At 36.7% G+C, this 12,599-nt stretch overlaps 1 protein-coding gene across 4 annotated transcripts in view; it reads right to left on the bottom strand.

The window, feature by feature from the left end:
• USP34 (ubiquitin specific peptidase 34) overlaps positions 1-12,599 on the bottom strand; it is a 130,517-nt gene that overhangs the window by 94,626 nt on the left and 23,292 nt on the right. For all 4 annotated transcript variants that reach the window (XM_072331279.1, XM_072331277.1, XM_072331280.1 and 1 more), the window contains 3 exons: positions 10,843-10,893; positions 10,507-10,656; positions 6,545-6,612 (listed from right to left, as the gene is read on the bottom strand). In XM_072331279.1, the coding sequence (XP_072187380.1) occupies positions 6,545-6,612; positions 10,507-10,656; positions 10,843-10,893 (269 nt within the window). The remainder of the gene's footprint in view (positions 1-6,544; positions 6,613-10,506; positions 10,657-10,842; positions 10,894-12,599) is intronic.

Here is a 12,599-nt window from a genome sequence, read left to right as displayed (position 1 = left end):
AATTTGCATTGCCATACTTGTCATGGTTTTGCAGTTTTGTAATTTTGCTATCAGTATTCCACATCATAACATCGTGTTAAGCATAGATAATTTTGACGAATGTGCTGCTCACAAAAGAAGACTGAATGTCCCAGGGAACACCACCGTCAGTCATATGACCAGGACTATATAATCTCACTTCAGTGCTGGACTCGCTCTCTTGGACCTTGCCAGCCAGGGGGAGAGCCGTGTGGGAGCGTTCCAGCCGTTTCGCCTACAGTTACAGTAGGCCTCTCGGTTTCAGGACTCACTCTCTCTTATTTTACTTGATTCGTTAGCTTTAATTCCAATTATATTGTATTATATTGTGTTATTCTGTATTCCGATATAGTATTTAGTAAATAAGTGTGCCTCCTTAGATCGTTGCCGCTGTATTTATTTCTTTTTCCCTGTTTTTTTTTTTTCCTTCTGGGCCAGCGGCCTGCAGGCCGTCTATACCCCGTCATGGGTGCCGGTAGATTTTAGGGTAACCTATGACAATACTCGACTCTTTGGTCAAGAAATTCAAAGGCCAAAGACCGTAAAAAAAATTATATGTAGAATGAAAAAAAATTGTACATGTCCTGGTTTCGGCTCAGAGTTGTTTGTTTTTTTTTTCTTCATAGCATCTCTGGCATGATACTACATCTTGGTACTGGGAGAAAAACACTGCTTGTTACACACTGATGCTTTAGTTGTTGCTGAGCAGTGCAGCAGAGAGAGCAAAGGACATTTCATCTTCTCATACTGTCCTGCCAGTAAGGGAGCTGAGGATATCCAAGGAACTGGGAGATCTGGACAGCTGGCCTAAACAGACCAAAGGGATATTTCATGTCATATGACATCGTGTGAAAAAATGATAAAACTGACAGGAGTTGGTTGGGGCGGCAGCAGCTGCTCAGGGACTGGCTGGGTAATGGTCAGCAAGCGGTGAGTAATTCTAAAACATCTAACCACGTTTTGTAAATATACATAAATACAATTACTGTTATTCCTCTCTTCCTTTCCTATCTTATTAAATAGTTTTTACCTCAACCCACAAATTGTACTTTTTCTTTCCCCCCCCTGCAGTTCTCTCCCCCATCCCACTGGAGAGAAAGAGTGAGTGAAGGACTGTGGTGCTGAGTTGTGTCCAGGTTAAACTACAACAAAAAGTTAATGAGACTGTGCATAACAGGCAGGAAAAAACTTACTCTTTTTATGCAAAAATAAAGGTGCTTTTGTAGCTTCACTAGATTTAATTAGCAGGGCTTTCACTGAAAACCCTGCTTACATAAAGTTTGGTTGAAGCAACTACGCCGATCCAGTTAAAACAACAGATTTTTTTATTATAGTGCAACAGTATCAGTATGATTTTTTTCAGAAAGTTCACACAACATTTTTAGGCCTCTTTTAGCTCACTTACCCTACCTTGCATCAAACTTTTCTGTATTATATCACTGAAATAGCATTTTTAAAATTCCCACTTTTATAATGAAACTACATTGTACATTCATTTTCAGACCTACAGAAATACTTAGCAGTATAATCTATTTTGCTAAGGCCATAGAGAATGCTACAGAGAAAAGAACACTTTTAGTCTGTACACAACTTGGAGAATAGGTGAATGTGGAAAACAGAGTGGCTTAAGCTATTTAGTACTTTCTGCCAGAGGAACTTTCTTGTAACAAATAATGAAATATTTAGTTAGCACTGGCAATTAACACAAACCTTTCTTTATTCCTTACACTGGCTAACTGTAAGTTTGCTGCACTGCCTTGTGTAACGAGAGTGCCACTGGAACAAGGCAAAAGGTCCAGTCTGCCAAAAAGAGAAAGACGAAAGATTTACCTTATGCGTAAATAAAAGATGAACCTGGGTGCTGCTGTGGAACCATTTATCTCCTTTTTGTACCCCTGGCATTCTCATTAACGTGGCAGTCAGTTTCATAACTATGACATCAGGAAAACCTGTCCCCTTTCATTCAAGCCTGCAACCTAATGACTGTATCGAATTTTCTGTTATTTGCTTTGGAAAAACTAAATAATCATAGCCTATTTATTGCCTTCATGTCATTTATAACAGCCATTTTTGTGGAAAACCACAAAACAAAAAACAACCAACCACCATCCCTCGAATGTGCCTCTTAATGTCCTTTTTTCTTTTTTTTTTTTTCCTCTTTTTTTAAAATCTCCTACCTTCTTTATCATCCTTCCTACCATCTTGGTAGTTGTTACCACGTCAAGAACTTATGATTTTTGTTATCAGGATTCCACACTGTGGAATTTGTTATCAGGATTCCACCACATTGCTATTTCTGGGTACCTGGTTCTCAGGCAAAAAGAACTACATACTCCAGAAGAATTTCACTGCTTTGTTTCTGTTTTCTGTTTATAGGGAAAGATAAAACTGCACACGAGTCACAAGACCATGTCTTCTTTTACTGCTTGACAATTCGGTGTGTGCTCTGTAGTCATCTTGCCTTCAGCACTCGAGGAGGGCCTTAGGTTTTGGATAGTCACTCTCTCTCTCACAAACATTTATTTGATTTTCAAATTTTCAATTCCAATTATATTGCGTTATCTTGTGTTTCACTATTGTATTTAATAAGTTAGTTTTCTTCCTTAGCTTGTCACCACTGTTTCTGTTCTTAGGCCCATCTTGGTGGCCTTGGGCACTCTAATAAAACTCAAATTTTTAAGAAAAATATTTTCGGACAGAAGAGTATTTTGAATTTTTTCAGCTCTATCCTCTTGTTGTATTGTACAGAAAGCACTGTGAATCAACACTTCTGATCAGAGCTTCCACTTCCTCTGTACATACCAGGACTTGTGACTTGTTCCAAAACTATCAGGCTAGCACTGGAACAACTGCCAAGTGCCATTTTCTCTCAGTGGACTTTAGCAAAGAATGTCCTACTTCTCTGTCATGGTTTTGCAATTTTGTAATTTTGCTATCAGTATTCCACATCATAACATCATGATAAAGCATGGATAATTTTAACGAATCTGCTGCTCACAGTAAGAAGACTGAATGTCCCAGGGAACACCACGGTCAGTCATATGACCAGGACTATATAATCTCACTTCGGTGCTGAACTCACTCTCTTGCATCCTGCCAGCCAGGGGGAGAGCCGTGTGGGAGCGTTCCAGCCATTTCGCCTACAGTTACAGTAGGCCGCTTGGTTTTGGGACTCACTCTCTCTTATTTTACTTGATTCGTTAGCTTTAATTCCAATTATATTGTATTATATTGTGTTATTCTGTATTCCGATATAGTATTTAGTAAATAAGTGTGCCTCCTTAGATCGTTGCCGCTGTATTTATTTCTTTTTCCCTGTTTTTTTTTTTCCTTCTGGGCCAGCGGCCTGCGGGCCGACTGCCCCCTGTCATGGGTGCAGGTAGATTTTAGGGTAACCTATGACATTCTCCCTACCTGAAGCAGAAACACAAATTCTTCACTAAAGAAATAGCTCAAGATCAACCTTGATGAGGGACAAAGAGAAAAGAAAAAGCTGGAAGGGTTAGAACTAAATATTGACATTTAGTAGGTGATCCTACCCAACCATTTTCATTGATTTATAGAAGTACTTACAATACCAGGCATACAAGTCCACTTCTTACCTCTTATAAGAATGGATTTAGAGGATAGCCATTTTCTTTCTAAAGGGCAGAACTATCTATGAGACTTCCAATCAAGAACTTTGCTACTGAAAAAAACACTGTCCTCAGAACACCACTATTTACAGCTACTGCTGTCTTCAGGCATCCAACGCTGTCTTACATTGCAAAACCACAGATCCTGCAAGGAATCTACATGAGAAGCAATTTGGACTTGTGTCCTTTAGATAACATTTTGTTAAGGTATCTGTCTCACCAGTATTATCAACTACATAAGGCAGATTTCAGTGAAGAGAAACATGTGGGCATGCACAGTAAACTGTACTTCTGGACAAGGAGATTCCAACATGCAGACAATAGGCAGTTTCCAACCAACACAAGAATCATGACTTAACATACATCTGATGGTCTAAGCAGGTACCAGTATCTTTCAAATACTGTCAGTACTGTGCCAGCAACTACTGGCATCAATAAACTCCTTCACTCATCAGACATTCACCTATCAGACTTTAACATGACTTCAAATGCCCTTGGAAGAGAATGACATTCCAGGCTTAGAGCATACACAAAGTCCACTCCAAAGTGAGGGCAGTTAACTAGAGTTTCAAGAGCTCATTCTAGACTTAAACCTCTCTCCAAGCTCTCCTATTCTGAATAGCTGCAGAAGCTAATGCAGTGTTTCTTTTACTAAGTGCTATGCTCCTGCACCCAGGATTATGCTTGCTTTCAGATATTAAAGGTAAAAGCAGATGGAGGCATAGAGACCAAATGAGCTAAGATGAGATCCGTAAGCTTGATCAGGATGTGGGGTAATTTGTATATATGCAAAAAGCCATCTTTTACCAAAAGCAAGTTAACTTCTGTCCTCCATAATTTCAGTAATTCAAGTGACTCTAATTATATCTAGGGTTACAAAACAGAAAAGGCTAAGAATTATAGGATGACAAACAAGGGAGGATTAACAGCAACAGGTGCAGTGTTTTGTTCTGTCTCACTCAAGTTCATAGAATCATAAAATCATGGAATGATTTGGTTTGGAAGGCATCAATTAGTTCCAACACCTCTGCTATAGGCAGGGACTCCTCCCTCTAGAACAGGTTGCTCACAGCACCATCCAGCCTGGTCTTGAATGTGTCCAGGGAGGGGGCACTCACAACCTCACTGGGCAACCTGCTCCAGTGTCTCACCACCCTCACAGTGAAGAATTTCTTCCTAATATCTAGTCTAAATCTTCAAGTTTAAAACCACTCCCCCTGTCGCTACATGTCCTTATAAAAGTCCCTCCCTAACTTTCCTGTGGGCCCCCTTCAGGTACTGGAAGGCTGCTCTATGGTCCCCAAAGAGCCTCCTTCAGGCTGAAGAGTCCCAGCTCTCTCAGCTTGTCCTTGTAAAGGAGGTGCTCCAGTCCTCTGATCATCTTCGTGGTCCTTCTCTGGACCCACTCCAGCAACTCCATGTCCTTCTTATGTTGGGGCCCCCGAACAGGATGCAGTACTCCAGGTGTGGTCTCATGAGAGCAGAGCAGAGGAGCAGAATCACCTCCATCAACCTGTCGGTTCCTTCTTACCAACCTCTCTCTAATTGCTGATTCTCCAATGCTTTTTTATTTTCTACACCCAGCAATAAAATGGATGAGACTCATACACAAAACTCCCAGTTGCACTAACAACCACAAATGGAACGTGTACTGTTACAAGCAGTGAATGATCCCCTGCCTGCCCTTCTATGATTATATGATTGTTCTCCAAATTGCTTCATGATTCAAGAACTGAATTTTAAGATTTCAAAGAAAAAAAAGATATCAGCACTAAAGGACTGCACACAGTTGACTGCAACTCAAAAGTGATACATGTTAAAAAAAGTTCAGAAAACTCTTCCGTATGATTATATAATTTTAGTAGAAAACATGTTACAATAGGGTAGGTCTGTAGTCAAACAAATAATTCCATGTTGCTAAAATTATTTACAATTAAAGCCAGAACATTTTATAAGATGAAACATATTTCTCAGCCTCATTGTTAGGTGTAATTTTTTGTTGCCCGTATTTTTAAATTGTGTTTTTACACTGTTATAGTTAAGACAATATAATCTGCAAGGGCACACTTACTGATATTAAGAAAATCAACTATGACCTGAATAAGCGCATTTCTGAACCCACAGTTACAGGAAACGCCAAGCCTGGAGAAGTTTCAGGTCAATGCAACAATAGTTACTTTAGGTTTTCTGTGCCTTAAAAAATTAAGGTCAGAACTCTGAAGAACTAGCAGTGACCGGTTTTCACCCTACCTCCAGGCAGACATGGGTACACAAGACAATTTCATCAGCAGTTCATTAGATTTTTTGTATTGCTCTAAAAAAGCTAACAAACAACACATATAAAATTATTTAAATATATATATGTAATTTAAAATTAAAATGCTTGTCATGATAGGCAGCTTGATATGAAGAAAATCATTAACACTAAGCATATTTAGATACTTATGTATTGAAAGTATGAGCAGCTTATGGTCATGTTTTAATTCCTGCTAGTTGGAAATTCAGAACATCAAAATGTGACGTAGTGTTAAAACTCAGTATATGAAATTTCAGTGACTACGTATCCCTATTCTACTTCCATAACCTCATTGCAAATTTTCTTTAAAGTTCTAAGAAAACACCACAGTAAGAAAAATTGTATTATGATGGATTCTGATGTACCAGCATAGGGCTGAATGTCATATAAAAAATATTATTCCCAAGATTGATCTGATCCACATTGAAATCAGTTAGGCGGAAGGAGATGCCTCAACTACCGCTTAATGTTACCATCACTCTCCTTATTAAAGCAATGCAGACAAAACAACAATTTGAATGATCAGAAAGTACATGTAAGTAAGCAAGCATTCAAAAATGCCCCCCAAGAACAAATTCTTAAATTAAAAATTTACCTGATAACGTAAGTCCTAAAGGGTATAATGTGCTGCATGACAGCAGGGATGTGTAGCCATATTCTGATCTATAATGTAAAAATATAGATAGATAAAAATCTCGTTAATAACATTTAATAAGAATGTTAAGAATGGAATACTGCTGGTACATTTGCACATGCAACCACCACTGCGAAAATGGCTTTGTTGCTTTTTCTACATGAATCCTTTCAACTTGCTGATTTTCTGATTTTCAAGGTTAGGTGAAAAACATTCCAGTACCTTTTAAAAACATTTTTCTCATCTAGTCAAGCAGGCAATATAAACTTTGTATAGATAGCATGAGATGCCTGGGCAGTATGATTTGTGAATTTTCTGTAGCTTCTCCAGTAGGAACAACTACTGCGCAGCCACATGTTGATTTTATTTATTTATTTATTTTAAAGTCCACGCAAGAAATTCTGTTCCTTAGAAAAGTCCACAAAATCATTTAAAATGACTTGTGTTGGAGTCTTGCTTCTTAAGCTTTATACTCTATGAAATAAAACTACGTTTTATAACCAGCAAGAACAGATTTTTTTAATACTGTCTTTGCATTTCTATGTTTACCACTCTACCTTTCCCACTTTTACACAACTGTATGCAGTAAGAACACGTATGCAGAAAAGCATTTTATAGCTTTTTAGCACTGCTGTGAGGAAAAGAGGACCAACCAAACTACTTACACAGGCAAAGTTAGAAGTTCCATCTGCATTTCAAAAAGCCTGAGCCTGTTAAACCTGTTACAGAAAGACATCTATGTGCCAGGTAAGGGATCTAGCACAAATGCAGTGTTAGCAGCTGTTACTACTACTGACATAATTTAAATAACGTGTGCACACAGCCCTTCCCAATAGATAACAATGACAATCACTTGAAGCTGACATGTGAATTTACATCTCCATGCTTGTTCTCAAAAGAAAGTTAAATCGCTGCAACTGATGCAATAAATTCTGGCTAAAGAGTAAATTTTCACAAGCATTTGGGCAAATTATATATGTAGAAAATGCTACATTCTTCTTCTGGCTAGAGGATCACGTAACAGAAAACCTGTATGGCCCATTATTTTTTGTGGAATCGGTCAAGTAACATGCAAGTCAGCTCTGAAAAAAATATTTTCAGACTTGCTTTACAATGTAACTAATACAACAGTAATACCAGCCTATTTCACAAGACAAACATGCCAAATCTTTACACTGCAAAAAGATCACATCTGCAATAAAAGCCTGAATCTACTTGCACTGTCAAGAAGAAAAAAAAGACTAGTACACTAAATGTACAAAGTTTAACTAGAAGATGCTTGTTCTAGAAATGAAAATCAAGTATTTTGTCAGAAAATTGCAAGGATGACAAACATACTGCTGCATTCAAGCAATATGGTTTGTAATGTGATCCACATGCAAGTGTGAAGAGTCACAAGGAAATACATTTCCTTATGGAACAAAAGCAAAAGTTTTTTACAATTTTGTTTCATCGTTTGCAGCAATTTTCACTCTGTATTAACTCAAACTTCTAAAGCCATTTCAATCATCTGGATGTCTGCATTATCACAAACTTCATTCTCAGAATTAATTTGTAATTTCACGTTATGATTGAAATTTTATAATTAATTGACATTAATTGATAATTTCACGTTATAAATGAAAGCAATTTTCATCATGAAACCAACCAAACACAAAGTTTTATATAGTAATACATAATAATACAAAAACAAATACTCTCTTTTATACAACTTGTTCTTTCTAAGTAATTCATTTCTAAAAGACAGTGTCTTGCTTAATCAGAATGATTTTCAGTGGTGTTTAAACTCCCCAAAGAGGAAGCTGCAGGTCATGGATTTCTCTGCATCTCTTAGTTCTTTCAGGAGACCAACTTTATGTTCGGTGCAAATGTGCAAATACCACAAAATACGAAATAAGAGAAGGAGGGTAGAACAAAATATATGACCAAAAAAGACAGCCACAAAATATTTTAGGACAGAACAGTGCTGACGCAATATATGTTGCTATGAAACTATCTTGCAGAGCTGCAAGTTGGAGGAAAAATAAGACTGTCAACCAGCCCGTTCCCTCTGTGTGACGCATACTGCAATATATTACATTTGCTGGCTTCATTAAATGTAGGGTAGTTGAATTAAGACTTTGAGTGAAAGCAAATTCACTGTATAAAACATTTCAGGGAAACATCTTTTCAGTAATGTTTTCCGTCCTTTGTGTATAGGAAACACCAGTAATCATCATCAAGCAGTTGTTCAGTTGTCCTGAACAACTCACAAACTTGTGCTGATGGTCTTCTCTTGCATGCATCTTTACAGCACACATGATGAGACACACACCTTCCTTTTATAATAAACAGTGCAAATCCTTCCCACAGCATGATGCAGCTTTATCTGCTAGAAGCTTAATGCTACAGGTTGTTAGTAGATTATTCATTTGTTTTCAGTTTACTATTTCCAACTTAATTTCTTATACTTCCTGGAGCTTATTAAATCTGTATTTCTAATGAAAAACAATTCATTCATCTATATGAAAATGTTACTAAAATATATTTTTATAACATTTAAGGTACTAGCTAAATTCTCATTCTTCTCACAGACTTTAATGCCAGCATTACTATTTCTAGGAATCTTTTAAATGATGGCTACTGAAATGCAATTCTTGAGAGTTTATACTACTGTGAAAACGTATAACAATAACTATACACTATGGTTCCTGCTTTATTTATTGGTACCATGTAACACTTGGTTACGTTTGTACCAGAACCTATTTCACTAAAACCATCAAAATCAGGTACAACTTGCTATTTTCTCTCTCTGCTCATACAACGGGCTCAGGAACAAGTCAGCTACTGTACTGGAGCAAGACCTATCAGCAGGTTGCTCTGACAACCACCAGAGCTGAAGAGCTCATCAGATCCTACAGAAAGGGGCAGAAGAGAAAACAGCAGTGTAACACATGAAGTCCTGCAGCAGTCCTCCTGTTTAACACTACATGAACTGAGTGCATCGTGCTTTACTCATCCATTTTCTGACCTACAAATCAAGAATCATTACACTAAAAAATAAGTAAGGAGTAGGAGATACAGATCACAAACACTGGCTTTATTTCAGAAACCGGTTCTCTTAGTGCAAACATATTTCAGTATTTATTTGGAACATCATCCTTGATGTTCAGTAATGCAAGGAAAAGATGTGTGGAAACAAGGATCTGATTTTAAACATTTAACACTGTTGCAATCAATGTGAAAACTAGGCTAAACTCACTTCTCAGAAGTCATAGCAAACTTTATATCCCTATGTAACATCCACAAGACAGGTCACAACTTAAAGTTCATGTTACACTAACTCTTCACTACATCATTTTTTCAGAAACAAGTTTTCATTTCTATTACCAGTCTTCTTCAGATTTCCACTGAAGTCAATTCACAATTCTTGGAGTAAAACACTGCTATTGTTCCAAAATGAACAATGAAGGGCACCCACTCTAAAACTAAGTAATAGTAAAACATGGCTCCCTCTACTCTTCAAATGTGTGGAAATGATAAAACAGAGAGAAAAAGAAATCCATAGGCCTCCCCTTTGTGCCAAACAGGAAATATATAAGAAGTTAATATACCCTAAAAGCAGCTTAAGATATTTTGTCAACACAGCTTCAGGGACAAAAACAACACCAAAAGATTTTCTTACAGGTAACTTCTGAGGCTCTTACAGGACTGATATCTAGGACTGATGAAATGATCTAAACCTGCCACGTTACGTTATGTGCCTCCAGGGGATATATAAAGGATTTCAGTAGTGAAAAGCTGCCTCAGTGAACCAGGAATGTATTCCCAACAAGAAAAAATTTTGTGTTTTTCTTCCTTCCCTGCTCCTACGGAATTTTTCCAGACTTCAGAACTGTTTACTTTGTATTTCACCTAAAATTAACATCAAGACAAGTACTTACATTAGACACCACTGTGATAAATGCATGTGCTATAAGAAATGGCAGTGTCTCAGGGGTTCCATACTCAAAACAATCCTTCATGAGGGAAAGGCCATTTTTTCCACAAAACAGACAAACATAACGAAGCAAGTGCAGTGGTACTTCTACATCCTAGAGAAATTAAAACATTTATTTTACAAAGCAGAAGAACTTGAACAATCAATACTAGAGTCATTCAGTTACACAGGAAATTTGAAATAAAATACATTATCATAACAGCAATCTATACAGAGGAGAGAACATAGCTATTGCATGATTCTAGGAAAGGTGCACCTATTAAAAAAATGAACAACTTACATTCATGTCACAGAACGCTCCAAGGATATTGCTTTCTTGAGCAGAAATATCCTATTTAAAAGGAGAAAAAAATACATCTCATTAACATAAGCAATGAAAACATACTTCCAGGATAAAACACAAGTGACCATTAACAAATATTACGGTCAATCAGAAAAACTAAAAACCTAGTTTAGAGGAAGCTGGAAGCTCAGGCTTTCCTCTTTCACACTGGAAAACATTCATGAATTTATTTTTGTTAAAATGTAAGTAGACAAACATATTCATTAAGGGTAACTTATCAGCAGTGGCTCTCAATGACTGGGATCAAAAGATAACTCTTCAATCCTTCCCTCCCTTTTCACTCCCTCAAGATCACCAATTTTTCAACAGAAATTCTGCAGAGAAGAGTCTAGCACACTGGCTGCACACTTGTAAGAGAATTACAGGACTGAATTCGTCTCAATGCTTCTGAACGCATTTTTACATAAAAATGAGAAATATATCCAACCACATTAAGTTAGATGAAACTTAGAATAATCTATAATCCTACATTTAACAACCTAAGGGGTAAACTAGCAAATTATTTGCTCCCATAAGAATGCTATAAATCTTTATCTTCAGCTACTATATTATTTTAAATATAACAGAACATCTCTTATGAAATAAAAACCTAAATAATCTTCACAGGTTAAAGAGGGACAAAGAAACCTATAAACCCTATCAATCTGTAAGCTACTTGTTGTGAGCAGAAAAATACTTACCAGAAGTACTAAACTGAAGAGAACTGAGAAAGATAGCTTTTCTTTACTTGTTCATAACATCCACTGGACAGTATAAAGCTATAATTTCCCTTATAGTAAGTAGTATGTAATACTATACTATAATATAATACTATACTATAATATGGAATACTACTATAGTAAGTAGTATGCAAGAAAAAGCATCCAGTACTCTGATTGTGAAAAACTCAGAAATATATGAGAAATGTCAATAGTTTTCTTGAACAAAATAAATAACTGTCAGGTGAACTACATTACTTAGAATCTAGAAGTAAAAAAAAAAAAATTATGTCTGTTGTGTGAGTCCTGCAAAGATTATTAAAAGTGTCGTCAAGAGACTGAGTTTGGAAACGTGATTTCTGTATTTGCAGATATGAAACAGAGCAGAGAAATCCTTAAGATAAACTTTATAAGGAAACAGCAGAAAAATCCTCACACGAATCTAACATGGTATTAAAAAACACAACTTCAGAAGAAATACATTAACAGAAGCCTGTCATGGACAAAACTTTGGGTGGAGAATATTTGATTAAGGTTAGCTTTCAAGAAAAGATTTACCTGAAAACAAAATGCAGAGATAGCAATATTCCAAAGCATCAGGGAACTACAGACACTCAAATAACTGTTCTTTTGTCCCTTTTTCATCTTCTGTCAAGAACTGCTTAGCACTTGGCTTATTCCCTTAAGATTCATTATTCATTCATATCTGGAGGAATTTTTAGACAGTGCAAAGTTCAGGAGTGCATTTCATGCTTTTTGCTTCTTTTACCTACAGGATTTTAAGCGTCTCCATTTTTAAAACTTTTTTCCCCCTCTGAGCTGCTCTTATATAAATCTCCTGCATCAAATATAAACTGAAGAACAGAATATACTCTTTCAAACTACCCTGTATGCATGATCCCTATAAGGATATTGAATTGCTCAAACCCCAAATAAATGTATTTACAAAAGTAGAATGAATGATGAAAAATACACACTAAGATCTTTCTGCACACC

Source organism: Excalfactoria chinensis, chromosome 3, assembly GCF_039878825.1.
Source record: "Excalfactoria chinensis isolate bCotChi1 chromosome 3, bCotChi1.hap2, whole genome shotgun sequence".
Lineage (NCBI taxonomy): Eukaryota > Metazoa > Chordata > Aves > Galliformes > Phasianidae > Excalfactoria > Excalfactoria chinensis.
This window is presented reverse-complemented; position numbering and strand designations above follow the sequence as displayed.